Here is a 26705-nt window from a genome sequence, read left to right as displayed (position 1 = left end):
AAGAGTGCTTGTTTTGTCATCTGAGGATGAATCAGCACTGTCTTAACAACATCCCTTCAGCTATTTGTATCATGGGCCTAACGTAGGGGTGGTGCAGAAGACTGGAACATATAGCACTGCATGGATTTCCCCATGATATCTGCCTGGTAAACAATAGCATGTGAAAAATATGGCCATCAACGGAACAAATAACCAATGTTAGGCTAAAGGGGCTTTTTTTTTCCCCTTTTCGAAGCACCTCATGATGCAGCACAGGTTGGGATCTGCTGCCCTCCGGTGCATGCTTGCAGAGGTCTCTGTCAGCACGAGCACCGTCTTTGAGATCATGAGAATTCTCAAAAAGCATGACAGAAAAAAAGAGTAAAGTGTTAGTTTCTTTGTGTGTCTTATTTAGGATCTAAAATAATTTCTGGGACTCGTTTCTTATTTTGCTATTGTGTTTTGGCTTTGTCAGAGTATTTATATATCCAAGAGAGGTGTTCTAGTCTGGTCTGTGAAATGGGTTCTCTTCAATCAGCTCTCACTCCTTCATTTTCTATGCATATACACAATGATTATATGTGCAACACAATACATACAGTGATATGCAAGTAGTGTATCTATCACATTTGATATCTGCATTCTGCCTGCTAATCCTCTTTGTGATTATTACTGACATATCAGACCTCTTTCTAGTATCCACATTAAAAAAAAAAAAAAAAGAAGACTTGCTATAGAAGGCATTTTCTCATTGGCTTGCACAGTTCTTTCAAAAATCTTTATCTGTATTACTGAACATTTTTGAACAAGAAATGCATTTGACACATAATGTCATGCCAGGCCCTTGTAAAGTCTGACTGGTAGGTTCTTTCAGCTCAGCAGAGTCACAGTGTGACTTAGCATACAAAATCAATTGGAGTTGTACGATCTTCCTCCTAAACTTCTGTGATGTTGATACTAAGGCAAAGCAGTTTTGTAAAGATTTATAAATAAAGGAAATGTAGGCTGCAAAAATATTTTAAATATGTATATATGTATTTCTAACTGAAAAATTTAGTGATGTTGAGGTGTTGATTAAAGGGAACTTTTTGATTTACAAAGAGAGTAAGTCTCTGCCTTGGTTGTGAAGGGAAACCTTAAAAATGTAAATCCTGTGTGTTTGTGGAATACCTGAAGAAATCTAGAAAACTGCACTCTTTTCCTGATAATGGGTCAGCTTAGTTGTGAGATGATTATTAATAATTGTAACACTTTATTCCCTCCAGAAAGACAGCCCAAAGAAGGCAACCAGTTAACCCAGTTTCATAGAATCATAGAATACGCTGAGTTGGAAGGGACCCATCAGGATCATTGAGTCCAACTCCTGTCCCTCTGCAGGACACCCCGAAAATCACACCATTGTCCACATTCTTCTTGAACTCTGTCAAACTAGGTGCTGTGACCACTTCCCTGGGGAGCCTGTTCCACTTCTCAACCACCTTTTGGCTGAAAAACGTGATATCCTAATATCCAACCTAAACCTCATCTGACTCATATTCCTTCCATTTACTGATCACCACAGTGAGGAATCAGTACTTGCCCCTCCACTTCCCCTCGTGAGGAAGTTGTAGACTGCGGTGAGGTCTCCCCTCAGTCTCCTTCTCTCCAGGCTGAACAGAACAAATGTCCTCAGCTGCTCTCCATAAGGCTTCCCCTCCAGAACCTTCACCCCACGGCCCTCACTGGGCACTCTCTAATGGCTTAATGTCTTTCTCACATTGTGGTGCCCCAAACTACACACCATATCCGAGGTGAGGCCGCCCCAGTGCAGACCAGAGCGGGACAATCACGTCCTTTGACCGCCCGATGCCCCGCGGGGCTCACAGGGCGCACCGGGCGGCGCTCTCCGCCCCTCGGACGAGGGGCCGGCCTCTGCTCCGGCTCCGCCCCACCGGGAGCGCTCCCGGCGGGCGGCGCGGCGGTGTCGGGGCGGTGAGTGAGTTGTGGCGGCGCCGGCCGGGATGGAGGCGCTGCCTCGGGGCCTGTCCCTGCCTCGGGCCCGCGGGGGAGGCGCCCCGGGCGGACGGGCATGGCCCGCTCCCCGCCGCGCCGCGGTTGCTGCCCCGCAGAGCGCCCGCTGCCGGGCCCGGGGAACACCCCGGGGACCGCCGGGCCTGCCGGTGGGGGCCGGGGGTCCTGCTGCCCGGCAGGTTCTGGCCTCTCCAGCTCTGTGCTGCAGGTTGGAAGCATGCGTGGGTGGGAGCCTAAGTGCAGTATAGGATGGTTAAATGGTAAAGCTGCTTTGCGAGGTGGGGGGAAAAGCAAGAAAAAACCCTCCACAGCCTCATCCCTCTCAATCCGTACGGTAAAATTTATTTCTCTGCAAGCAGTTTTCTCCTTTCCTTGTAGATTATGGGAGTAGAAAGGACAAAATGTTGGCTACTACAACAAATCCTTCACACAGGGCAGGTTTTAAGTTCAGTAATTTGAAGTTCCTGAGAACAGTGATTTTGGCAACAGTTCTGTTGGCTCGATAACTCTTTTTATTACCTGTAGATAGTAAGGGAAAAAAGTTCTGGAGAGGCCTTCCCTGGCAAGGGGGCACCTTTTCTGTCTCTAAAGCTTTCATCCTCTAGACAGTATGAAGAGACAGTCCTTCAAAGTCTTGACAGCCTTCGGCTGAGATGTAACATTTTCCAGGTTTGCATATCCCACCAATATTTAGCACAACACAAATATAATAGGGATTATATTTACATTATGACATTCTTGTGGTGGCTGACAGGCTTTCAGTGTTTCTAGTAGTGTTTGTCACTGAAACTGCACAGTAAAATTAGATTATTGTTATTTGAAAAAATGCATCAGTTTAAGGGGTTTGACCAGAATTCATTCAAGCTCTATGATGTGGTTTTTATAGACATGGTATAATTGAAGCTCAAAATCAGCAGCATTTGGCCTTTAGTTTCAAAGGAGAAAAATTGAATAACTACAAAATTAAAACTTTCCATAAAATGCTCTGGTGGTTCAGTAGCATCTGAGGTCAGGTACTGTATGACCAGGAGGTTGGGCAGCTGTGAAGGGAGCATAAGAGCCTGCAACTCAGAGTTATATCTGTGCTGGAGCAGTTATAAAGCACGGCATGAGCTAAATGATTGTTAGTACACGGATGCATTCATATACTTTCCATGACAAAGTCTAACTGTAACTTCTAGTCTAGTTCAAATCACCAAACCTGAGCTTAAACCAGGTTAGCAACCAGAATATGTCTTCTTCCCAGTCCCACTAAAAAACATTTACTGCACTGACCTTTCTGATAGCCTTCCTTGCTTCTCACTCCCCTAAAAATATAGAAAGCTACAGGAGCAGTAATTTATTATCCCTTGTACCCTAATGTGTTAATTTTCCGGTTTTCTCTATGGGTATGTAAGCCTGAATTCCAGGTATGCTGACTTAGAGCATGAATACTTCAGAGCACTGAAAATTAGAATGGGAGGAAAAGTATTCCTTAGTGTTAGTTTCTGAGTTTAACAGATACAGGTCTTGGCCAGAATACTGGTGTCTGACTCCAAGATTGAAGAAAGAAACATTAATAGGATTAAGAAAGGAAAATACCTTTTCATTCCGCCACAAAGATCAGTGCATTTTCTGTGTTGGAATTTTCTTATCAATTTTGAAGAGAGTTGAAATAGGGTTTGCATTACTTCTGTAGCTGCCTGTGTAACTTTCCTGAGCTGGAACAAACATTGCATCTTGATGAGAAAAACTTATCTTAGGACATTATAAACCATCTCATTTATGTGTCTTACACATACAGTAGTAATATTTAAGAGTGCACTCATCATAAAAGTACCAGTAAATAATTCTTTTGAGCCTATGATAGGTTTTAATATGTCATATACAATTATAGTGGGAATGTGTGTGTTTAGGGGCAAAAAGAATAGACCTTGTTTTCTTTTTTTTTTTTTCTGTTTTTTTTTTTTTTTTTTTTTGAGATCAGTGTGGGACAGTATCTGGTTATATTAAGGAGGCCTTTCCCTTTACTTCCTAGAGTAGCTTAAGTGGAAGTATTCAGTTGCAGATGGGGGAAGAGGTACTTTTAGAAATAAAAAGTCATAAAAGTATTTTAGATGAGGCTTTTTCATTTAATGCTAGTAGTTGTCTCTGAGTACTCTTGAGTCTGAACAAATGCTGTTCAGCATTCCCTGGAAAAGTGTCACGAAGATTGAAACGCAGTGGGAGAAATGTTACATGCTAGTGCCTTTTCTTACTGAGACTGCTCAGCAAAGTATTGTTTCCACTATGTTTCTCATAAAGTTTTCACAGTTCCTACATTTCTGTGGTGTTAAAGGTGGATATAGTTTTTCCCTTCAGGTATTTTAGGTACTTGCAGAGATTGGCCACGCCACACAGGTCTGCTGCAACTCATGCAATCTTGTGGTTTTGCATGATTGCCTCGTGTTGAATAATGGTTCACAAATACCACACAGCCTTTCAGTGCAGCCTGGCACTAATGCTGGAAATATTTACACCTGTTAATAATTTTTCCAACAAAACTTGCAAGGTAGTTTTGCATGTGAGGCTTGCAAGTTTTTTATTTAATTTTTCTATTTCTCAATACGAAATGAAACAGGCAAAGAGATGCATGTTTGTCCCTCAGTGCTAACTAACTACTGCAAGCAATTGCAGCTGAAAGAGTAATGCTGCCTGTGGTCCCACCCTGGGGAATTGCACCATTATCACCGTCATGTTTTAAGTTAGTATTGGTATGTTACACAAGTAGTTTTGGTAACGTTACACAGTGAGAGGAATAGAGACCTTCACAATCTTTTTGATTTCACAAGATTCACAAAGATTTGATTTCGCAAAGATTATGGCGAATATGCTAAGTGGTGTTATTAGAAGTAACTTAAAATGGATTTACAGGTCTTTTTAAAGCAGATATATTTCTTTTTCGTCTTTCAGAGTATTTGCAGACTAGTGTCAAAGATTTAGTTGCTGTTTGACTTTGCTAGTCTTCAGGCCAGCAGAGTTTCTTCTTGTAAAGGAACTTCAGTTGATTACTTGCAGATTGCTAAATGCAATGGGATTACATAGGTATTTTGAAGGCCTGATTGGGTTAGCTACAACTCAGTATTGTGTGAGAAAGACCCTAATTTCAGAATTGAGACTGAGTTAGAAGCATTGGAACAAGACAAAGACAAAACCAGCATACTTTTAAAGCTTAAATCATTTCATGAGGCATCCTTAAAAGCAGTGTTGGTTGGCCTTTTCTATTTGTAAGTGTAAATAACACTTTTTTTAGTTCTCTTCCTCTTTTCAGGGAGGAAAGTCTGGGCAGAGGGGGAGTTATCCTATGATGAGTAAACTATGGAAAACAAAGTTAATAATTATACTGCTGTGGCTACTGTGTTTCTGACATAGATCTATGGGTTACATGCTTCTCTCTAACATATTCCAGTCATTTTGACAATGTATATATTTATATTTATGTATTTATATATAATATATAAATATATAAAATATATTATATAATAGATATAATTATATAAAATATATAAATATTTTATATAATATATAAATATTTATATATTATTTAATATATTTATATAATATATATAAATATTTATATATTATTTAAATTTATATATTTATATATATTTAAAAATATATTCTGGAAGTAGTTGCTTGAAGTTCCAGCTCTTACTTCTTTCTTTATAGTTACTGATTAACAGGACATATTTTCTCTAGTCAGTGAATGATCTGTCACTCCACACAGAACCACTTTTCAAACTCTCTCTTTTCTGCCATGGAAAAATTTGCCAAGTCACTGTAGCAGAACTCGGTATAGCTACATAAAGTGTGTAGGCCTGCATCTCTAGTGTCACTGGTGATCTTAATGATCATGGTTTCAGCATACCTGATTTGAAACACCTGGAAATGGAGACCAGTTTTAAAGATGTGTTAACTTTTTAGAAATTAGGCCCATTTTCTATTCTGTCTATATTGGCAACTGTAATAGCAATTTTTATTACACAAACAGGTTTTCACAACAATTCTAACAGAGACTTTGAAGCTTGAACTGCATTTAGTCTTAATTATTATTCAAAGAAAAGAAGATGAGTGCTGTCAAATAAAAGAAACCTTCCTTTGAGGTGACATTCAGAAACATTTTGCAGCCCTGTCAGTTAGAAAGTTTCATTCTCTGTGGTTACAACTGTGGCAAGGTAATAATTTACTGGAGTTTACTTAATTGAAACAAAATCGCTGGAGGGAAGCGGAGGGGCTCTTATCTTTTAAAATTGCTTAGTGATGTGTAGAAGCTCATTCCTAGAATCTGTAAGGTTTTTCAGGTCACTTATTTATTATGCAGAGATGTTTTTTGCTTCACGAAGCTTCTGTTGCCGTGGCATTAGAACATATCAGCTACGAACAGATTTGCTTTCCAGATCCATCAAACATTCAGCCTCTGCAGTAAGTATTCCTTCACCTTCATAGAGAAAACTATTTCATGCAGTACTTTAGAGATGCACTAATTTTGTGTTATGTAAAAAACAAAGATGTGTATGTGACTGAGTCTAAGTAGTACCAGTGTTATTTGTATTTTTGAAGTACAGCCAAACATTAGTCATATTTAACAAAACATACACCATAAAATCGGGTCAATCTTCTAAACCATATGTGTGTTTTTAAATACACACAATATAGATTACCTAGTCAGAATTCTCTCTTAACTCCCTTTTGTTCTGTGTTAAGAAATATGACTTCACCTGTCTAGTTATCTTTACAATTTTCTTCGTGAGGACCAATAAAAGGTGTCCTATGTTGGATTCCTCTGATGTTCATGTTGTATTGATGAGGTCAGAATCAGATCTGTAGAGAAGACACGAGCAGAAAAGTATCTGTGTAGTTTTATAGCTTCCCATTCTTCAAATCACAATGTATATGGTGCATTCATTACTACAAACAGCTTGAGTACACAGGTGTACCTGCTGCATAATGTTTCCACTGTGAGTCATTTCCATTGATTCAAAGTTGAAACTTGGAATATAACGGTAATGCTGACATTTTCTTCTCAGAGCATAGTGGCTAGAATATGGTTTTTGAATCTTTCAGACAGTAACAATAGCTGGTAGTGGTAAAAGTCACTAAAACTCTGTTGTTTGACTCGGAGAAACAGGAGTGTCTGAGGTACTGAGGGACTATGTAATTCCTATGCAATTTTTTCCCTGTATCAAGCAGGTTTACAAAAACAGATATGAGCTTGCACTTTTTTTGTTTGCCCATAGAAATAAATCTGGTTTTCTTTTTCCTAAATTTCTTTTCTCTTTTTACCTTAAAAATATCACAGCTATCAGTAGGTTTTTCTCTGCCTCTGTATACAGTAGTCATTGAAAGTCTATTCTACAGGAGTTTTCCAATACCTTAATTTAAGGTCTGAATATACAGCAAAAACATGTTCTGTTGTGGGTTTTTAGTGCTCTATGTAGATACTTTAAAGTTTTAAAAATCTGAATGAAAATAGGAAATGTCTTTGCTCCTTTCCTCTTAACCATCAATTTATCAAATAAAATTGCATTGCAAATGCTTACTTTCCAAACTGGACTGAGCAGGAATTGGGCTAGAAATAGCAGTCTCTAAGTTTTTAGCATATCATGGAAAAGAAAAATAAAGTATATACGGTATTCTTTCTTTTTAGGACATCTATTAAAGCTCATGAGCTAAATTATGCCCCTCTTCCATCCTTGCCAAAAGTTTAGTGGCTTTAGATAACGATGAATGAGAATTTAGGACATTTTCATGTGTTTTCTTGTTAGTCTGAATTCAAGCTATTATGGAAGCTTTAATGAAAGAACATGTCTATAATTTTGTGTAACTACTGAATTCAGCTAGCAGTGGTATATCTGAGAAGGCATGAAGGAGGGTTTGTCATGCAGAATCCAACAATATCTTACTTTGTCTTTCTTAACAAAACCCTTCTGTCTCTACATTTTGATCTTGCAGACAATGGCCTTCAGACACAAAAACACAAGGCGAATTGAAGGCCTTGATAGCAATGTGTGGTAAGTAAAAGGAAAATATCTGCAAATTTCAGAAAATGTCTTTGGTTGATGTATTTCCTTTCCAAACTGATAATAAGGTACATGGCAGTTGCTATCTCTGCTGGAATAAATGTGGTACCTGTTTAGAAGCGGTGAATGAAATTCAGTTAAAGGTGTGATTAATTGTTACTTTTGAGCTTTAAATATTAAGCTTAGACTTCTCTTCATCTAGTGAACCACATGAGACAAGTATAACTCTTTGGCATGGTAGTTTAGCTGACTTTCAAATTTAATTGTTAATTCTTTTGAGTAATGTATTTCCATTATACTTGATTTGTGTTTACCAAATATGTCAGATTTCTTTCTAAAGCCTTTATGCTTGTCTTTATATTTTAGTTCAATATTTTTAATACTTGTGTTTCTAGGTATTAAATTGGTCTTAAAGCAATATTGCCATCACTAATAAATATGGCATTTCTTAGGTGATGAAAACACTATTATGGGCTTACATCAGTAGTATGTATATATGTATATGTGCACATATACACAAGGTGTCTTGATCATTCAGCCTCAAGCTAATTTTTAGCAATGTGTTTTCATTTTTGACAGAACTGTAATGCTATGTGGAGGGCTTTTAGTTTAGTTTTGTTTTTTTTTTTTAAATCCTAGTTAACATTTTGGTAGGGAGGAAAGAGTAAAATGTAAAGCTGACCTGTGAAGGGAGGAAGGAAAAACTGTTCAAGAATCCTAACATTCATATCTGGCAGGCTACTAGGAACAGTTAATGAGCACTCTAAACCAACCTGTTGCCTAAAATAAAAAAAAAAAAAAATTATAGCAGTCAGAGGTGACTGGGTAGTTTAAATGACACCTTCACTTGACAGAATTTATCCTTGAAATCACTGAATGCATTTGCACATCTGAGCACAGTTCTGCTGGCAGAAAAGTTATTCTGTGGATGGAGAAAGTCAAACGTTTTCTTGAGTGCCCTGTGACCCCTGTGGTTACTTACCATTGTCCCAGCCCTCAGTTCTCCATGTGAACACTCTACTTTAAACCCGTTGCCACTGCTGTGAATTTGTCCAAGTGAAATACTTTTTTTTGCCTCTTAATCTTAACAAATGAAAGGATGATTTTATTTGTTGTGTTAACTTTAAGATGTTTTTCGCTTTAGGGTTGAGTTTACAAAAGTGGCAGCGGATCCCTCTATTGTTAATCTTGGTCAAGGCCTTCCTGATATATCCCCTCCCAGCTATGTTAAAGAAGAGCTGGCAAAGGCAGCAGCAGTTGACAGATTGAACCAGTACACACGAGGCTTTGTAAGTATTGTGGAACTTAAGAACCCAAGTTCAGTGGAGAATGTGCCACAGAGGAAAACACTGACTTTGCTTTAAGTTGATTTTTATCTGTAGATCACACTGTTATGTCCCAAATTAAATTGATCCTGTAGCCTTATCTGTTACTAATGAACTTCCTGTGGGTAGGCTCCTTCAAGGCAAATCCCTCAGCTAGAGCAAAATGGTAGAGCACATCTGGGACAGACAGTCTCTGAAGAGTGAATTCACAGTTTAAAGAGTGTAGATTATACATTTTATATTTACTTCTGTGTAAACATAAATCAGACGGTATAATGGTAGAATGAGAAACTACCACTTGAGACAGAGCCTCTACGATGAAAAGGTTCACCCATAGCATTTAGTAGATTTCACTGGAGACTACGAAGGGATGAAAAGAATACGTTTTTGCCCTCTGGAAGATAGTCACAACCCATTCTGGAAGTCGGCTTGTAGAGTTTGTCTTTTGCTGGGTCTGAGTGTTTGGCATTTATCATTGTCCAGGGCAGGATATTCCAGTGACTATTACTGTTTTATTATGACCACTTCCTTGTTTGGTTTGCCTATCTTTAATTTTGTGGTAAAGGTAGACTATATTGCCCAACTGAGAATCGTGTGTCAGGATTGCTACAAGATCCTAAGGCATCTATCTAATATTTCTCTAGATGACCCTGTTATGGAACAGTGATATAAAAGCATTGCATAGACTGGTAGGCTAGAAATTGTGTTGGTAGTCATGGCATCACTGAGTACGTATTCCAAGATAACTTTTTGACTATTCTCTAAGGAGCTGAGGGGGAGCAGCAGTGGCCAGCAGTTCCCTGAAGGACAAGTTATCACAGTGAGCAGGGCAGAGGTCTCACCAGCCAGGGCCCAGTCCCACAGTACCTGAGAAAGGCAGGCCCAGGGATGGTGGCTGAGGTCAGCCCAGGTCAGCAGGCAAGCTTGTTGTGGTGAGGTGGACCTGAGAGCAAGCCAGGAATTCAATCCAGCAATGCTAACCATGGATAGACATAACCCAGTGATCACTGGGCAGGTCCAGGGTGACAGAGCAGCTCAAGCCACAAAATCAGCCGGGGCCAAGTTCCGCAGGGTCTGTGGCCAAGCACAGTGTAGCTGTATCTGAACTGCAACACAGCAACTACTGCACAGCAGTTAAATAGAGCCCCTGCACCTGGGGCACTCCTCTGGGTAGAGCCCCCAAGTGAGGCTGGTCAGAGCCACTAAGTCTTATTAGGGCACTTGCAGCCCTGGCAAGAACAGAAGGGAAATAATTCTGCAGTGATTGTAAGCTCATTCCACCCCTCTTTGGGTCATTTTGTGTAATCACCATTAGCTATGTATCAAGTGTCAGCAAGAACAAGATACACATATATGTATTTATATGCATAAACACACATAATTAAAAAAAAAATCTCTAAATAGGCTTTAAGGTATAATGCAATTATTTTATGTCAGATACACAAAACAGATGTTTGGAATTAAGTGAACTTCTGGGCTAAGCATTATGTTATCATGAAGTATGTTCATCACCCACAATAAGGTACCTGAAAAGTCTTTGCTCGCCAGGCAGACAAGGTTTTGGAGGAGCCATGGCACAGGGGAAAATGTTATAGAGAGCAGGGCCTGCAATCCTGTCCACCTGCTGTACTGTAGCACACTTTACCAGCTACTAAGAAGAGAATTAACTCTATCCCAGTTGAAACCAGGCCAAGTCTGCCTTCTGACAAAGATTCACAAGCTGATTCTCTAAAACTATTTGCAAAACAAACATAATTTCCTAATGCATGTGATTATTCATTATTTACTTTTGTCACTTTGTTATTTATATCCAAATGGTTTGATAATTCCCAGGATAATTATGAATGTTGGAAAATATATTATCCTATAAATAGTAATTAAAGAGGAATTTTTACCAATATTCCCATCTTCAACCTTTGTGCTTCCTCTGCAAACTTCTGCACTTCTGAGGTTTTTGAGCACAAGTGTCTGTGGCAGAGGTGAGAAGGATGAGAATGAATGATCTCCATCCATCTGATAACTGAGCTCTCACTGACTGTAGGGCTAGGGCCTAATGTGGCTTGGGTGCTGTAGCATTCCTGTCTTGCCATGACACGGCAAGAAATGGCTATCACTTGAATCAGCAATGACTTGTAAGCCTAATTTATGGTAATGTTTTTGTTTACAGAAGGGTTAATGTTTACAGAAGATTTAATGCCTTGTCTACAGAGGTATAATGTTCAGTATTTTGGAGGATTTTTGTTACGTAGTTTCATTTTCTCAAGGAGCTGTTTTCTATTTCTACTAAGTATCCCAGAAGAAAAAAGATTTTTACAGCAGGAATTCTGCAGTTTTCCTGAGTAAACTAAGTTGTGCCTTCTTATTTCCATGTTGTATATGATCTTTGTTGCATGTTTATTTTCTTGCTCTTTGCACATTTTGAGAAGAGTGTGTGAACTGACGTGTCCCTGGAGGGGACACAAATGGTGAATAGTGCTCTGAGATTTGGGATGTGACTGTATGAATCATCATTCTGATTACAAGTGCTGCTTATTAGCAGTATATAAACAGAATAAAGATATTTCCCTTGCACCAAAGACTTTTTAGTTGAAAGATAAGGAAGAAAACAGAGGGAGCTGAAAGAGACTCAAAAGGAGGTGAGGGTGAACTGATGGCAGAGTATTCCCTTCTCTCCTCCTGACTCTTCTCCTAGCTCTGGTATGGGCTAACTGGAGCTACTCTGAGTTGTGATAATAAGATTATAAGATAATAAGAAATTAAAAAGCACCAGATGGAAAAATAATTTCCTAGTAGATACAAATAAATTGAAACCACTCTTTCCTAATGTGCAAAAAGTTTAACATGCTACCTGTTAACAGCCCTTAACACTGAGGGCTCATGTCATATTTTTCTATTTCAAAATGTACTATTTTGATATATGTGGAAAACCCCAAACACAGGCTTTGTACATTGTTGGAACACACCAATCAGTTACATTTGTTTGCTTTGAACAGGGACATCCATCACTGGTGAAAGCCTTGTCCCAGGTGTACGAGAGAGTTTGTGGAAGAAAGATTGATCCTCTCACAGATATCCTGGTGACCGTGGGAGCTTATGGATCTCTCTTTAGTACAATACAGGCATTAATTGAAGAGGGAGATGAGGTAAGTTTTTATTGGAAATATTCACGTATACTTGCAGAAATGAGAATTTTCCTGTTTTCTCATTTGTCCACTTTTAATTATAAGTTAATGTTGGGGCTTCTTTCTATCTCCATTAGTTTGATTTGTTGCAATTGTGCATCTGACTTATGGTTTCAGAAGCTGTGATTAGGAGCCTATCTTTTGGATGTCTACCTATCATTCACCAACTTACAAACACCTTTCTTTCATACTTATGGTACCTGTAGCAGTTTCTTTATCACTGTTCCTGTTAGGGGACACAGTACACACTGATTTCTTACTTGAGAAAGCACATGGGCTTGGTTGCTGCAACAGAGGACTAAGGGTGGTGCAAAGAACTGTTGATGTTTGAATAAACTTTATGTACCACATTCTGGTTTGGACCATTGCATGGTAGCAGCATAGGTAGCAGGAAAGCAGAAAAGTCCTTCAAAGAAAGGATTGTTAGTTTACTGTACTAGCTGTGATGAGTCATCCCTTCATCATGACTGATGTCTGCCTTTTTGACACGATACTGGAAGTCATTTTACGGGAATATTTCTATACATAGTATACAAAACATTTTTGTGTTGTCACGCATTTTGCTTTCAGTATTTTGTTTGTTTTGCTTGTATATTGTATTCTCATCTGTATCTTTCTCTTCTTTGCTCTGATAGTAATTTCTTTTTTGTTTGTGGTAGTTCTATTAGCCTTTGCTTTTGGTGAGTTTTTTGTTTGATTTGTTTTCCTATATGTAACATCGAAGCAGTTTTTCTTGAATTTGTCCTTTTTCCATCTGAAAATTTTCTTTTGATAAAATCGGAGCTGTTCCTCCGAGATTTCTAGATACCTGGAAATCTTGGCATTTTATGGACAGAATTAGGGCAGCTGTTCTGTGGTTCAACAGTTTGCTGTTGCTGTCTCCCATTTTTGCATCTTTGCCTTGGTAAATTCTCTGTTTCTGATACTGACTGTTGTCATTTCAGGTAATAATAATAGAGCCATTTTATGACTGTTATGAGCCAATGGTAAGGATGGCGGGTGCAAAGCCTGTTTTTATCCCACTGAGATGTGTGAGTAGCTTTTTAAAAATTATTTATCATATGAAGTTTCTCATCTGTACTCAATACAGTTTGATGAACACCTTCTATGTGATGCTTTTCTGTATAGTTTTTCATAACATCCAATTACATAAAAATGAGATGGATTGCTGTAGTGCAAGTCTGAGACAATGATAATCCAAAGCAGATAGAATATTTTGTTAGTGTTAGAGAAGTGTTTCTCATTTTCTTTAGTTTGTGCATTCTGAAAGCTGATTAAAATTGCTTTTTTCAGTTTTCAGTGCAAAGAGTGGAAGGGGGATTTCATACCAGTGCCATTTCTGTATCTGTTAGTTTTCAAAAGGTTTGGTTTCTGGTCCCTTCAGCAACTCCTACAATGATAGAATACAATTTCTTTTCCAAAATCTGCTTGCTAAATAAGGACTGATCATGCAGTAGACGTATTTGCTATAATACAAGAATTACTGTTTGGTTCATTGTTAAAAAGGACTGATTTTGCTACGGGTTAATTGTCAGACTGGTACTGCTGGCATTATGGTGGCAGCTTGCAAGGGTTGTTCTGGATGCAAAGTGTTGATCCTGTTACCATTGCCTTGTGCAACTGGCAGCTTTGTGTGGGAAGGGCTGAGGGGCTGTTTAGGCAGGACTATGAAATGAACTCCTTGAAATCAGAACAACACAGAGGGACAGAACCTCCACAGCTGCAGTGGGAGTAGGTGAGACTGTTCCTCTGGATGCCCTCCTTCTAGGGATGTCTCAAATGACAGGGTTCCTCCAGATATTTTCTGTTTTACTCCCTGTTTTTGGTCTGACTCTCTCCCAGTCATGTAGGTGTCAGAAAGTTAGTGTGGCCATGCTCCATGTTCTCCATAACAACTGGCCCAAACTTCTGTTATCCATGTGTAATACCACAGGGACATTTGTATTGTGTAGTGTATAAATCCAGAGCCTCAGTGGTGCATATTTTTAACTCTTTTTAACTCTTCATATGTTCAAAGAGGAGGAAAAGACCTTGAGTCCCTTCAGTGGTGACGCTCCCAGTCAAGCATGCACACACGTGCTCTAGTATTTGGCAGGGCTGTAAATGCTCCTGCCATGTGACTGGGCTTTCTGCATTACACACTGTAATGATCAGCATGTGTACAACAACATCCTGGAAACCAATTCCTGCAGAGGCTTTAAGACAGACATCGGCCAGGAGAGGACAGCCACTGTCACAATGATTTACCTTGCTCTTAGGCCTCCCTGCCTGTCCCTAGAACTGCTGCCTTCTCCCAGGAGTGCAGAACAGAGTGGATAGGTTGTCAAGTGTGGTTATGAAAGTGCCTGAGGGTGATAAGTTAGGTATCTCTCTTTAGGCTGTTGTATTCAAGTAATGTATAAATTTATTGTTTGTTTTGGTTTTTAGAAAAATAATGGAATCTCTGCATCTAGTGCTGATTGGGTCTTGGATCCTGCTGAACTTGCAAATAAATTTAATTCCAAAACAAAAGCAATTATTCTGAATACCCCACACAACCCTATAGGCAAGGTAAGAGTCCTGCTTTAACACTGCTGTAATTTCAAAGAATGCCTTAAATACTATAATTAATGCGTTGTCCCCTACTTTTTTGTATCCCAGGTGTTTACCCAAGAAGAGCTCCAAGTAATAGCTGATCTCTGCATTAAACATGATACCCTGTGCATCAGTGATGAGGTGTATGAATGGCTGGTGTATAAAGGGAATAAGCACATTAAAATAGGTACTGATTTTTTGTACTATCTTAAAATTGGTTGTGGAATGATGCTGTAAACTTGCCTCTCAGAGATAATGCTTGCTGGAAGGAGCTCAAACGTCAAGCTTTGACTATTTTGCAATATTTAGAGTCTAAGGAGGAGAGCCCCTCCCTTTTCTGAAAAAGTATTTTAAAGAATAATTTCCAAATAGAATTTACAAAGCTCTAAAGTGACTTTGGAGCAGATATGCATAGAAACCAGTGGGACTGATGCTTATAAGTCAGTTATGATCATATGAATATCCCATCCTTGTTATTGTGGGCCATGACAAGTATAGCTTCTGTTACTGCACGTGTATTGGACTGTGCTTTGCCAAAGAACTAAAGGAAGGAACAGGGAGTAGAACTTCCTTCTCAAAGTATGGTAGAGATAATCAGTGAGGGCAATGGATAATGAGGTACACAATAACTTTTACTCCACTAATTATAAAAGTTAAAAAGAAGTATAAAAGCACGGAGATAGTGCACGAGCAGTGTCCCTCCAAAGTGCAGAGACAGTGTTAAATAATGGACACTGGATTCAGTGAACTAAGTCACTGCAGGTGCACTGTGAAAGCATGTTAAAGTTTTCAGGCAGTGTTGCTAGAGAGGTGAAGCGCTATTGCAAGAATAAACCAGAAAAACAAACATGGTGTAATATCCCTGTCCCTCTTGTTTTGCTTCTTGATCCCAGTTTTACTGAAGCTGGTGGAATCGCTCCCACTGTCTCAGAAAATTTAATCTAGTGCAGGGTACTGAACTCCTTCCCCAGGTCCATAATGCTACAGCTAAGCATTTATGTAAGAGTTTCTAGTGTAGTGGTCTTAGTTTGGCTCTCCTGATGTATTTGAGCTGGCTGAAGTCCAAAGCTTCTTATCTGTACAGATGTTTTGTTTCTGATGGTGGCATCTTGCATGACACTGTCTGTTAAGACAGTTACTGTCGTAATGAAGGCACATTTCAGTCATGTGCAGTAGGGGCATCTAGTTGAGAATAAACAGTGAAATCAAGACACATAAATATAAATTAGACAAGAAAAAGCTTAGCTTTTTTCCTGGCTTTGCCACTGGTTGAATGCTGAATAACTTTGCTTCTGTTTCAATTCCATATTTGTAGAGTGGCAATAAAAAACCTTTCAATTAATGGGGGCTAAATCCTTGTTAAACCGAATCTTACAAATAATAAAGAGGAAATTTTATATAAATGACCTTGCAATACTTATTAGCTCAGCCTTACAGTTGCTGACAGTACATTGATTGTATTGGCCATGCATAGGTTATGAGTCTATTTTGAGAGTGACCTAATTCCATGGCTGTTGTGGCTGCCTTAGTAGTGATACCTTCTCAAAAGCATGGGAAGACATGGAAAAGTGGAACATTTTGGGTACATTCACGTGATAGTAATCTGAGTCACTGCACCCTATCAAGTTAACACAGTAACTGATCTTGTGTCCCAATTGCAAAGTAAAATCACTTAAATTAAAGCTTTCTTCATGGGCTTAGCAGGTATTTAAAGCAAATAGCCATCCTCAGAACCAAAATCACTGTGGGTGGTGTAAGGTAATCCATTTTGCTTTGCAAAAGCAGCAGGTCCAAACACTCATGTTGTCAGTCACACTTTGTCTTTGTGGACAGGTGACAAATTCTTAAGAGGCAGTAACTCCATTGTCATTGGCATCAGTATTGTCATCTAATGCTTCAAAACCAGAACATGTTCCAGATGAACAAAAGGCATTCTGTAGTCAGCATAAAATATAAAAATACTGTGTAATGAAAATGCAAGTTAAAGCCTGGGAAGTTGGTCAACTAGGTTTAGATGCATATTCTCTAACAGATCCCATGATATCATCTTCAACTTTAGTGTTAAAAGTAGTATAAAACTTTCAGGGTAACTGTAAACAATAACATTATTCCAGTAAAACAAATAAGATTTGCTCTTTTTTAACTTAACTTGATTACATTTCTTATTTCTTTCAAGTCTACAAAAAATAATACAATAAAAATGAGTGTGTTATTTCACTGTTCATAAACTCATGTGTTTCCATATTGACCTCTACATATTCCATTCAGTGCAGTGACACTTTTTTTGTGGGAGATACAAAATGGATATTGCATTAATTTACATGTTCTAATGGTGGTTCCTTAATACAATTTAACAGGGGTTGATAGCCACAGATCATAAAATTAATACAGTCTTTGTGCTGTCACTGAAGCAGTTTTCTGTAGCATAGAGCACTTCATCCTGTTTCTCATCATCTGACTCTGAATAATGATTAGGGTTGCACTGGCAGATTTAGAGATTGCATCTCATAACTGAGGATTCTGAACAAGGCTCTGAACAAGCTGAGTGCCATCCCAGGTAACAGGCTTATTATATGTGTTAGTTTTGCACTTTATTAGCTTTTAAATTGTGGTCAGACTTGGTTGTAGTGTATATGATGTCCTATATAGTTACCACATGGCATAGAGAAATTCCCCTCTCTATTTAAAACTTGTAAAAGCTTCTTTCCCTGTGCCCTTGTGTTGCTGCTGTTGTTTGAAATGCTGTTACATTCTGTCTCCAAGGCTGAATATCTATGACTGTGTGGTAAAACAGTCTCACTAGAGGCCATTGGTTTTGAAAGCCAATTATTTTTGTGGCCTGTGAGAGCTAGTTTGGGTGCCTTTAGGAAGTGATCTGTGCTCTTGGTCGAGCTAGCTGGAAGATGCATCTCTTCAAATTGCCTTTTTGTTCTCAGGGTCACAGAGCAGTTAAATCAATATGGGTGGGCTAATAGGGATGTCAAGGTTTTTTTATGCTGTTTGGTTTTTCTTCTTGGCAACTTTGCTCAAAAATTTCCAGTGCATGTTTTCCAATAACTGCAGAGACTTTACCATGTTTAATGCAAATAACTGCTGCAAAAACTTCTGTGTGAAATACAGTGCTTTAATTTGGAAAATTTCATTCCTTGGTCTCCCTGAAGAAGGGATTTAACAATTGACAGATTCACTGGTACTGGTTCTAGTATACAAACGAGGTGAAGATGGATGTTGGTGACCACTGCAATTGCAACCTTGCCTAACACAAAGTCCAATTTCGCGTCTCAGACTTAAGTGTGTCTTGATTTATCTGTTTCTGTTGCAAATTAATTAAATTAAAGAGTCCAAATAGAGCTTCCCGGAAGCATTTTACAGAACAAAAATGGCAAATTACAGGAAGAGACCTTTACTGTGTCATCTCCTTGGAAAGGAAACAAAGGATTTTGGTCTCCTATCAGATACAGCTGCAGAGACAGAGACAAGCCTCCATGACTCTCTTAATCCATTTTTAGCTAACTGCTGCTGTCAGTCAGTTCCAAGCCTGTTCAAATTACATAACACAGCATAGTTTATTTACTCACTCTGCTGGTTTTCTGATGTTCAGCTGTTTGGTTCTGGGTTAGAAGTCTTAGTAGTTATTTTCTTTTTCTGATGTCTAAGACAGCCAGTGACACTGAACTGGACAATTCTATTAAAGTGAGTTGCAATGCCTGAGTTAATGTTGTGTATTTAATGTTTTGCTGTTGTCAGGCATCAGAAATATTGCTCTCCTCAGGTAAATGGGTAGTCACTCCTTAGATCACATCTTTCTTATGGATAATTATGCATTTTTGCTGAGGAGAACTAACATGTAGTTTTAAAACCGTGCCTCTTATTTTCTGCCTCTTTTATCTCCTTCCATTAATCCTTACCTCCTTTTCATGCTAAAAAGCATTGGTCCATATATCCTTTCTCATTAGTTACAATTGCTGTAATTTTAGAATATTCTCATTGCTTGCTTAAGATGCTGCAATGATGAATGAACATACAGCTCTGAGCTAGGGGCAGTGCAGTCCTTCAGACTACATGGGATGTATGAGTTCACCTGTACCCAATTAATTTTGTTTTATATACAGCTACATTGCCAGGGATGTGGGAAAGAACAGTAACTATAGGAAGTGCTGGGAAAACATACAGTGTAACTGGCTGGAAGGTAAGAAGGCTCAATATAAAAGACTTCAGTTGTATAAATGACAGAATGCGTTTATTATACTAAAAAAGCCTCTGTTTTTATGACTTGTGTTTTGGAAGCTTCTGGCAAATCTCCATGTCTCGAAAACAGGAGAGTATCATTCAGTTGGAGCAATTACCTGTCTTTAACACCCATAGTGTAATTATTTTCTTGTCTCTCAATTGATAAGCTCTTATGAGGAAAAAACCCCTTAAAACTCCACTACAATATGATTTGTTCAGAACCAGTCAAGATTCTTGGATTCTTGGATATTATGATATTTCAGTTTCCCAGTTTTGTGCTAATATGGTGTGTTTTGGAATGGCTCATATTTCTGTAAAATATTTTGCTTAAAATGAAAAACTTGAGACATTGGCTAATTTTCATTATTTGTTAATTTGATTATGCCTGCTTTCCTCCCTTAGCTTGGTTGGTCCATTGGCCCCGAAAACCTGATTAAGCATTTGCAAGTTGTTCACCAAAATACACTGTACACTTGCCCAACTCCATTACAGGTACGTATTGATGGGGCAGAGCAGGTTGTTTTCTGGTGTAGGAAAGCTGTTGGCCTCACTGCAATAAAACAGTAATCACAATGATGAATCTTTAGTTGTCAAAATATGTATATGGGAATGTAAGAAGAGGAACTAAATTTGATCGGCTCACCAGACATTTGAAAAAGAAGCAGTCTTGCAGTTTCTTTCTTTTTTCATCTGCAAACAACTCCTTGCATAAAACTGACAATCTTAGTGGTTTCCTACCAAATACAAATAAAAATTGTTACAACAAGGTCTTATTTTACTGAGCATTATCTCTGTCTACTAGTTTCTAGTATTTCATGGTGCATTATTATCAATGATTTAAATGTAGCTTCAATTCAGATGGTAAACCCTTGTGTCAAAGACTGTGTCTTCCATACATGATTAGTGCCTAGCAAAAGATTGGGTGCTTTGGGTGTTGCCACAGCACAAAATAACAAGCAAATTACAGACTTGGATGTAGCTTGTGTAATTTGTGTGCTGATTTGCTTAATGAGGGCCAGGATTGAATAAAAATCCACGTGATTTCAGTAGGAAGTGAGTGTCTGTGAGTTTACTGAGTGTTCATGAGTACTTTGAACATTGATTATGTTTCCAGGAGGCTTTGGCACAGGCATTTTGGATAGACTATAAGCGCATGGATGACCCAGACTGCTATTTTTACTCACTGTCTCGAGAGCTGGAAAGCAAACGGGATCGGATGGCTCGGCTACTTAAAGAAGCTGGACTAAAGCCTGTCGTTCCAGATGGAGGATACTTCATGATTGTTGATGTTTCCACATTAAGTTAGTATAAAGTTTATTAAAAAGGGTGTGGAAAGTAACTATAGTTAATCTGAAAATGCAACTTTCATTTTAACCTTTTTTTCATTTTTCATTTTCATTTTTTATAAACTCATTTCATGTTTGCGTAACATTGTCAGAAGTACTCACTGGGACTGAAATTTTCTGTTTGACCTTAGCGTGTGAGGTAGATTTTATGAGCTTCAGCAAAGCCTTTATGATCCTAACTACTGCTGGTGTTTTGCAAAACTTTGCCAAGTTTTTAGAGAGGATAAAGGAGGTGGATAAACATTTCTATTTTCAAAATGTATACGATTATGAATATGTTTGAGAGCCAAGCACCTGGCTTAGTATCCTCAGTTCACACCACTTGTACCTCCCTCTTTCTGGTCTTTTTTTGTTTGTTTCTTTGTTTTTCTTAATCTGAAGTCATACCCTGAAGGCTCTTTGAGACATTCTGATTTCTAAAGTGTAAAAGGCTACCAAAATTTACAAAACCTTTTGGAAATTCAAGTTGTGGTAACTTTGGAGGAAGAATTCCCACAGGGGAACATTTTCTAATTCTACATTTTTCCCTAACTGGTCTTAGTGGCACTTTTTATTCAGAGAGAGATGTTTAAACACAGCTGGACCTCGCAGCTTTACCATGTGCCAAAAAGTTTTATGTACTGAAGTTTCACAGATGAGAAAACTGCAGTTGCAGGGATTATTGCAGTCCATGCAATAAATGCACCCTTCAGTACCCTTCACAGCCCTGACCCCTCAATAACCCAGGCTTCAAGACTTCTTGGAGTACTGCAAGACTTGCTTCCAAGCTACATGTCTGAATTTGCTTTGGATGGAAAGCAAGTGCTCAGGTCAGAATGGAAAGGTTCAATCTGTTGGTCCATTTTAATTGTTATAATTTAAAAATTATATACTAAAATGAAAGCATATATCTTTATTCTTAAGTATTAACTATAATAAAATGCTGTTAATGAATGCTTTCAAAGTGGCGTCTAGGAAATCTTACAACATATTTGTTTCAAATTTGTTTTTTTAGATGTGGATCTCTCTGATGTAGATGAGAAACAACCTTATGATTATAAATTTGTCAGGTGGATGATAGCATCTAAGGTAAGATGTCTGAGTCATATTCTGGTTTTAGAATTGCTTTTCTATTGAAAGCAAGAGCAGTGCAACTTGGTCATTAAATAATGCAGTAGAGATGTTCCATTAGAAATATGATTTGGTGTTGCTGATAGTTATGTGACTAAAATATTACTAAATATGATGAAAAGGTAGCTTGTAGGTCTGTGTTACACCCCAGCACTTTGTTTTTGGCATGCTTAAATGTTTGTTGAATAAAAAGACCTTTGAAATGTTTTGCCTAAGAAAAGTAATTTAGAAAAACCTAGCTTGTGCATAGGACACTGAACCTTGTCTTTCTATCACATGTTGGGAGGGAGAGTTCTAGAAATGCAATAGTAAAATCATCATGTTTAAAACAAATTTTTTACACACATATAAATAAGCAAATGTTATTTCTGTTTTGTGTTTCAGAAGCTGTCAGCAATTCCTCTTTCAGCATTCTGTGGTCCTGAAACAAAGAAACAGTTTGAAAAATATATACGTTTTTGCTTCATTAAGGTAAATTTATGTCCTGAAAATCAATGCAGAGCAGAAATCTGCAAAAGACTGACTGTTACATTTTTCCCAGGATCTCTTGAGTTGAATGCTTTTAGGAACAGAAAGTTAGCTTGGTGTAAAATTCAGCACAAAGTAGCTTCAACTATTGTCTTTTTGCTGAGGGACTTTATACCATGAGGGTGGGTGGCATGGCTAAGAAGGGCAACTGGCAGAAAGCAATTGGATGGGTAATCATTTTTTTATCTTACTGTGTTGATTTTTAAAAACATTCTTGACCAGTGATGACAGTGAAAGTTTATGAGACAGGTAAGCTATCAACATGATTTCTATAATCCAGAGCAGAGAATAATTGTACAGCAGAGTGGTATGTCTCATGCCCATGCAGTGTCCAACAGAACAGTAAAGAGATCACCTTCAAGTTTAGCTCACTTGCTTGAAAATACACAGGGTTTCACACAAGCTCCAAATTACAAAAGAAAACATGCTTTTTATTAATTATTTTTGGCTGATTCTTATATGATTTTATTATTTATTAAATTTATTTATTATTTATTACTTATTGTTATTTATTATATGGCTGATTTTTGCCATTTTGTGAACACCTCCTTTACACATTTTCTTTGCCCTGTTGAGTCTGTTCTTGAAAAGACTGAAAGACTTTGGGGACAGGTAGGTAAGCTTTGATAAATCCAAAGCCCTAAGATGTTTCCCAGTTGTTCTGTAGCAGTCGGCATAATGGAACATGTGCTAATCCTTAACTGTTCTGTGTAAAGATCAGAGCTTTGGCCTGAACCAGTAATGAAGGGGAGTTTCCCCTTGTGTTGCTTGGTTCTTTTGATGAGGTGTAAAGTCTTTGGTATAAACTCAGCCACTAACAACCAGGATGAAACTTGCTGCTTGTAAATGTGGCTTGTCTGCGATGAGCAGCACTAATCGTTTTGGACTAATCATGTTGGACAACCTGTATGACTCACCAGGTTGTAGCCAAGCTACACAACTGGCCAGTGGATGAATTACCTATATTTGGGGGATTATGTTTAAGTGGTTCACAGCATAATATGGTTGTATGCAGATTAAAAAATCCCGACTGTACACATAGGGATTAGGGAGGTATAGGAACAAGGAAGGTACAGAGACAAGCTAGCATGTCTTCAAAACAGAGCTGCCAAATTACATCACTACATTAATGCCAGGTATTTATATAAGTATTGCTTTCATTAAATGTGGTAGTATGAATGCTGAGAAAATGTGTTATCTTTTAAATATAGATAATAAATATTTTCAATGAATCAGCATTGAATTCTTTGTGCAGTCCAGATTAGTAGCTAACAACTGTTAGAGAAAAACTGGCTGGCACGGTATTTACACGATAGGAGTGAAACTGCCAAATACTGATTTGGGATGATATAATCATGACTGCCTCTCTCTTCAAGAACTCCATACTTGCAGTAATAGTGCAACTGTTCCTTGTTTTGCAGAAAGACAGCACACTAGATGCAGCTGAAGTGATTCTGAAGAACTGGAATAAGCAGACAGGCTGATTTTTCCTATTAACTCTTTCATATGGTATAATTATCTAATAGTAGGGGAGTTTTATTGGAAATTTAAGAACAAATTACTTAGTACAGAATTAATATGACATTGGAAATAACTTTTTGCTGCCACCTGCTGAGGAATTAAAGCAATGATTTACCTAAAATGGGTGTAATGCAACTCAGGTTATTTTCAGTCTTTTCAAAGCAATTTACTTTTTTCCTAAAAAAAAACCAAACCAAACCAAACCAAAAAAACCTATGAGACTCACTTCTTTTAATGAAAGAAAAAATGTAGAACTCTGTGTAAAATAAAAAGATTATATGGGTATTTTAAAGTTTACAAGAAAAAAATGGGAGGTATTTTTTTATGAGATAGCATAAGAACTAAAGAGAGAGACTTAGAAACATCATGGTTTGTGAAATCAAATAACCTACAGTAGAGGAAGATTAAGACATGCCTCATGTTAGATAATTGCAGTGACTTTCTACATACCTGCCTACCTACCTTGTCTGTGCACAAATTGCATCAGTTTAAATAAAATGGAAAGTGCTAAGTTGCATAGTTACTATTTTATTTCCCACAATAGTCATGTGTGGTGTTCTGAAAGTATTCAGTCCTCAATAAAATTATAAGAGTGGCATCTAGAGTAGAAATTCTATTTACTTATGTCTACCTATGTATTTATTACAAGGATGAATCTACAAAGCAAAATATAGAAGACTTTGCTTTAGAGGCTCCTTCACAATCAGATGTTCAGTGACATAATCAGTCCTGTCATTCGTTTTCTTACCATTTCACAACATAGGTAATTTCACACCAAACTTACTTCAAACTCTTTAGGTCTAGGGGCACCATGGATGTGGGCCTAATGCTGTGCTATGGAGCTCAACTGGCTTTTTTCAAGCACAGTAGATAAAGAACTGTTCCACAAGAGATCAATATGGAAAATTCTTTCTAGTTACCTCCTTTTTCAGTTCTCTCCGCCATCTTTTAATCTGTGGTCAGGTTTCCCACTAGCAGAAGCAATCCAGGTTGGTAACCTCTTAAGGCTGAGTGCTTTGTTCTCCATGTTCTTTCTATGTTCTTCTTACAGCTGTCCTGGTTTCAGCTGGGATAGAATTAATTTTCTTCTCAGGACCTGGTACAGTGCCGTGTTTGGATTCAGTTTGAGAATAATGTTGATAACAACTGATGGTTTGGTTGTTGTTAAATTGTGTTTATCCTGTATGAAGCATTTTTTTGTGTCTCCTGCTTTGCCAGCGAGGAGGTACAAAAGAGAAAAAAAAAAACTGGGAGGGAGCATAGCTGGGACAGGTGACCCAAACTGGCCAAAGGAATATTCCACACCACAGAATGTCATGCCCAGTATATAAACTAGGGAGTTACTGGAAGGGGAGGCCGATCAGGGTTTGGGGATGGGGTCTGGCATCAGTCAGTGTATGGTGAGCAACTGTATTGTGCATCACTTGTTCTTCTTTTTTTTATCCTTTCTATTATCATTAATATTACTTACTATTATTGTTCTTTTTTACTTTGTTTCAATTATTAAACTGTTCTTATCTCAGCCTACAGGTTTTACTTTTGATTCTCCTGCCCATTGTAGCAGGCTGGGGGGTCGGTGAGCGAGTGCCTGTGTGGTGCTTATTTGCCATCTGGGTTTAAACCGTGACACAGGCCTTATGGTGCAAAGCGTGATTAAGTTCAGTAACTGGTTTTGCAAATATTTTACTCATTCTGTGATGGCACAGCTGGAATCTTAACCCAATTCCATCACACTGTGACCATGGCTAGGACCTAAAAAAAGGTATAGAAACTGGACAGTGAGAGCAGCTGCTAGGTTTTGTCATTAATACTTCTTGGTCCTGGGCTTTTGGGAGTCCAGTAGCTGGGACTTTCATAGTTGTTGTAGCTGTCTTGCACTGCCATTCTCCAAATCTCACTAGAAGATGGTTGGCTGGTATTTTTAAGGTGGTGTGTAGTCTTTGTGTAGAAAAATCGATTCAGTGATTAAAATGACTCAACTGAAATTTCAGCATGAATTTAATTTGGAAATTCCTACATTAAATTTGAGGAGAAATTAATTTTTTAGGCACTAAATTTCTGTGAGATCCACACTCTATTTTACAAGGAGTTTAAAATCTGTTTATGTAAGTTGCAGTAGGGAGCTGTGGTGTTGCAGGAACTAAGAGATTGCAATTGAACTGCATGATAAATCAACAAACCATTACAAAGGACCTTCAGACATACAAGTAAGAACCAATGATTTGTTTTCATTAATGGACTGTTCATTGTGTTCGCAAAGGCATTTGAATATCCTATTGCATTATTGTTGAAATGATGATGGTAATATTAGCAATGTAAGAATTGCAGTTTAATTACACATTGTTATTACTGACAGTAGCCAGCATGAGATACTTGGCATGAAATTTTAAGAAACTCCAGAATGACCAATTAAGTAAGTTTTAAAATAGGATTATTATTGGAACTACTGTGATGGGAAAGAACAGATACAGCTGGGGACAGCAAAGTAAACTTTGTGTAAGCTACTGAAATGATCTGTTGTTGACAGAGATTGTTAATAGAAGTATTTCCATCTGCCACATCAACTACTTTTTGTCTTCTGCTTTTGGATGAAGTGCTTGGAAAGTTGCTGCAGATAGGGAATAAAGAATTGATGATATGTGGTGAAAATTAAGTTAATCTTAGCTAATAAGAATAGAGTCAGGAGGATTGATGGCCAGCAGAGGTACTTTTTTTGTAGAATGGAATATAGGAGAAGCCAGGACAAACCTGGAAGGCTTGATGGGACTGATAGTGGTGATGGGGCACATCTGTTGCAGTCACTGCTCCATACATATTTTGGAGGTTATAGGGAAACAATATCACATAATGTATTCACATTGA

The 26705-nt window shown here is 38.1% G+C and overlaps 1 protein-coding gene across 3 annotated transcripts; it reads left to right on the top strand.

The window, feature by feature from the left end:
* The first annotated feature begins 1893 nt into the window (after positions 1-1893).
* KYAT3 (kynurenine aminotransferase 3) lies at positions 1894-24370 on the top strand. Of its 3 annotated transcripts, none has more exons than XM_050306354.1 (14): positions 1894-1950; positions 6329-6429; positions 7960-8018; positions 9172-9316; positions 12346-12495; positions 13479-13565; positions 14962-15084; positions 15175-15295; positions 19221-19297; positions 19741-19830; positions 20453-20639; positions 21679-21752; positions 22179-22265; positions 23744-24370. In XM_050306354.1, exons 2-14 carry the CDS (start codon positions 6331-6333, stop codon positions 23804-23806), a joined length of 1362 nt encoding a protein of 453 aa, XP_050162311.1. In that variant the 5' UTR covers positions 1894-1950; positions 6329-6330; the 3' UTR covers positions 23807-24370. The 3 variants fall into 3 exon arrangements, with proteins under 3 accessions (XP_050162311.1, XP_050162312.1, XP_050162313.1); XM_050306355.1 differs by lacking the exon at positions 1894-1950 and adding an exon at positions 2140-2197; XM_050306356.1 differs by lacking the exon at positions 1894-1950 and adding an exon at positions 2305-2323.
* Positions 24371-26705: the final 2335 nt, after the last annotated feature.

The sequence above is a fragment of the Myiozetetes cayanensis genome, unplaced genomic scaffold, assembly GCF_022539395.1.
Source record: "Myiozetetes cayanensis isolate MyiCay16 unplaced genomic scaffold, myiCay2020 scf12, whole genome shotgun sequence".
Lineage (NCBI taxonomy): Eukaryota > Metazoa > Chordata > Aves > Passeriformes > Tyrannidae > Myiozetetes > Myiozetetes cayanensis.
This window is presented reverse-complemented; position numbering and strand designations above follow the sequence as displayed.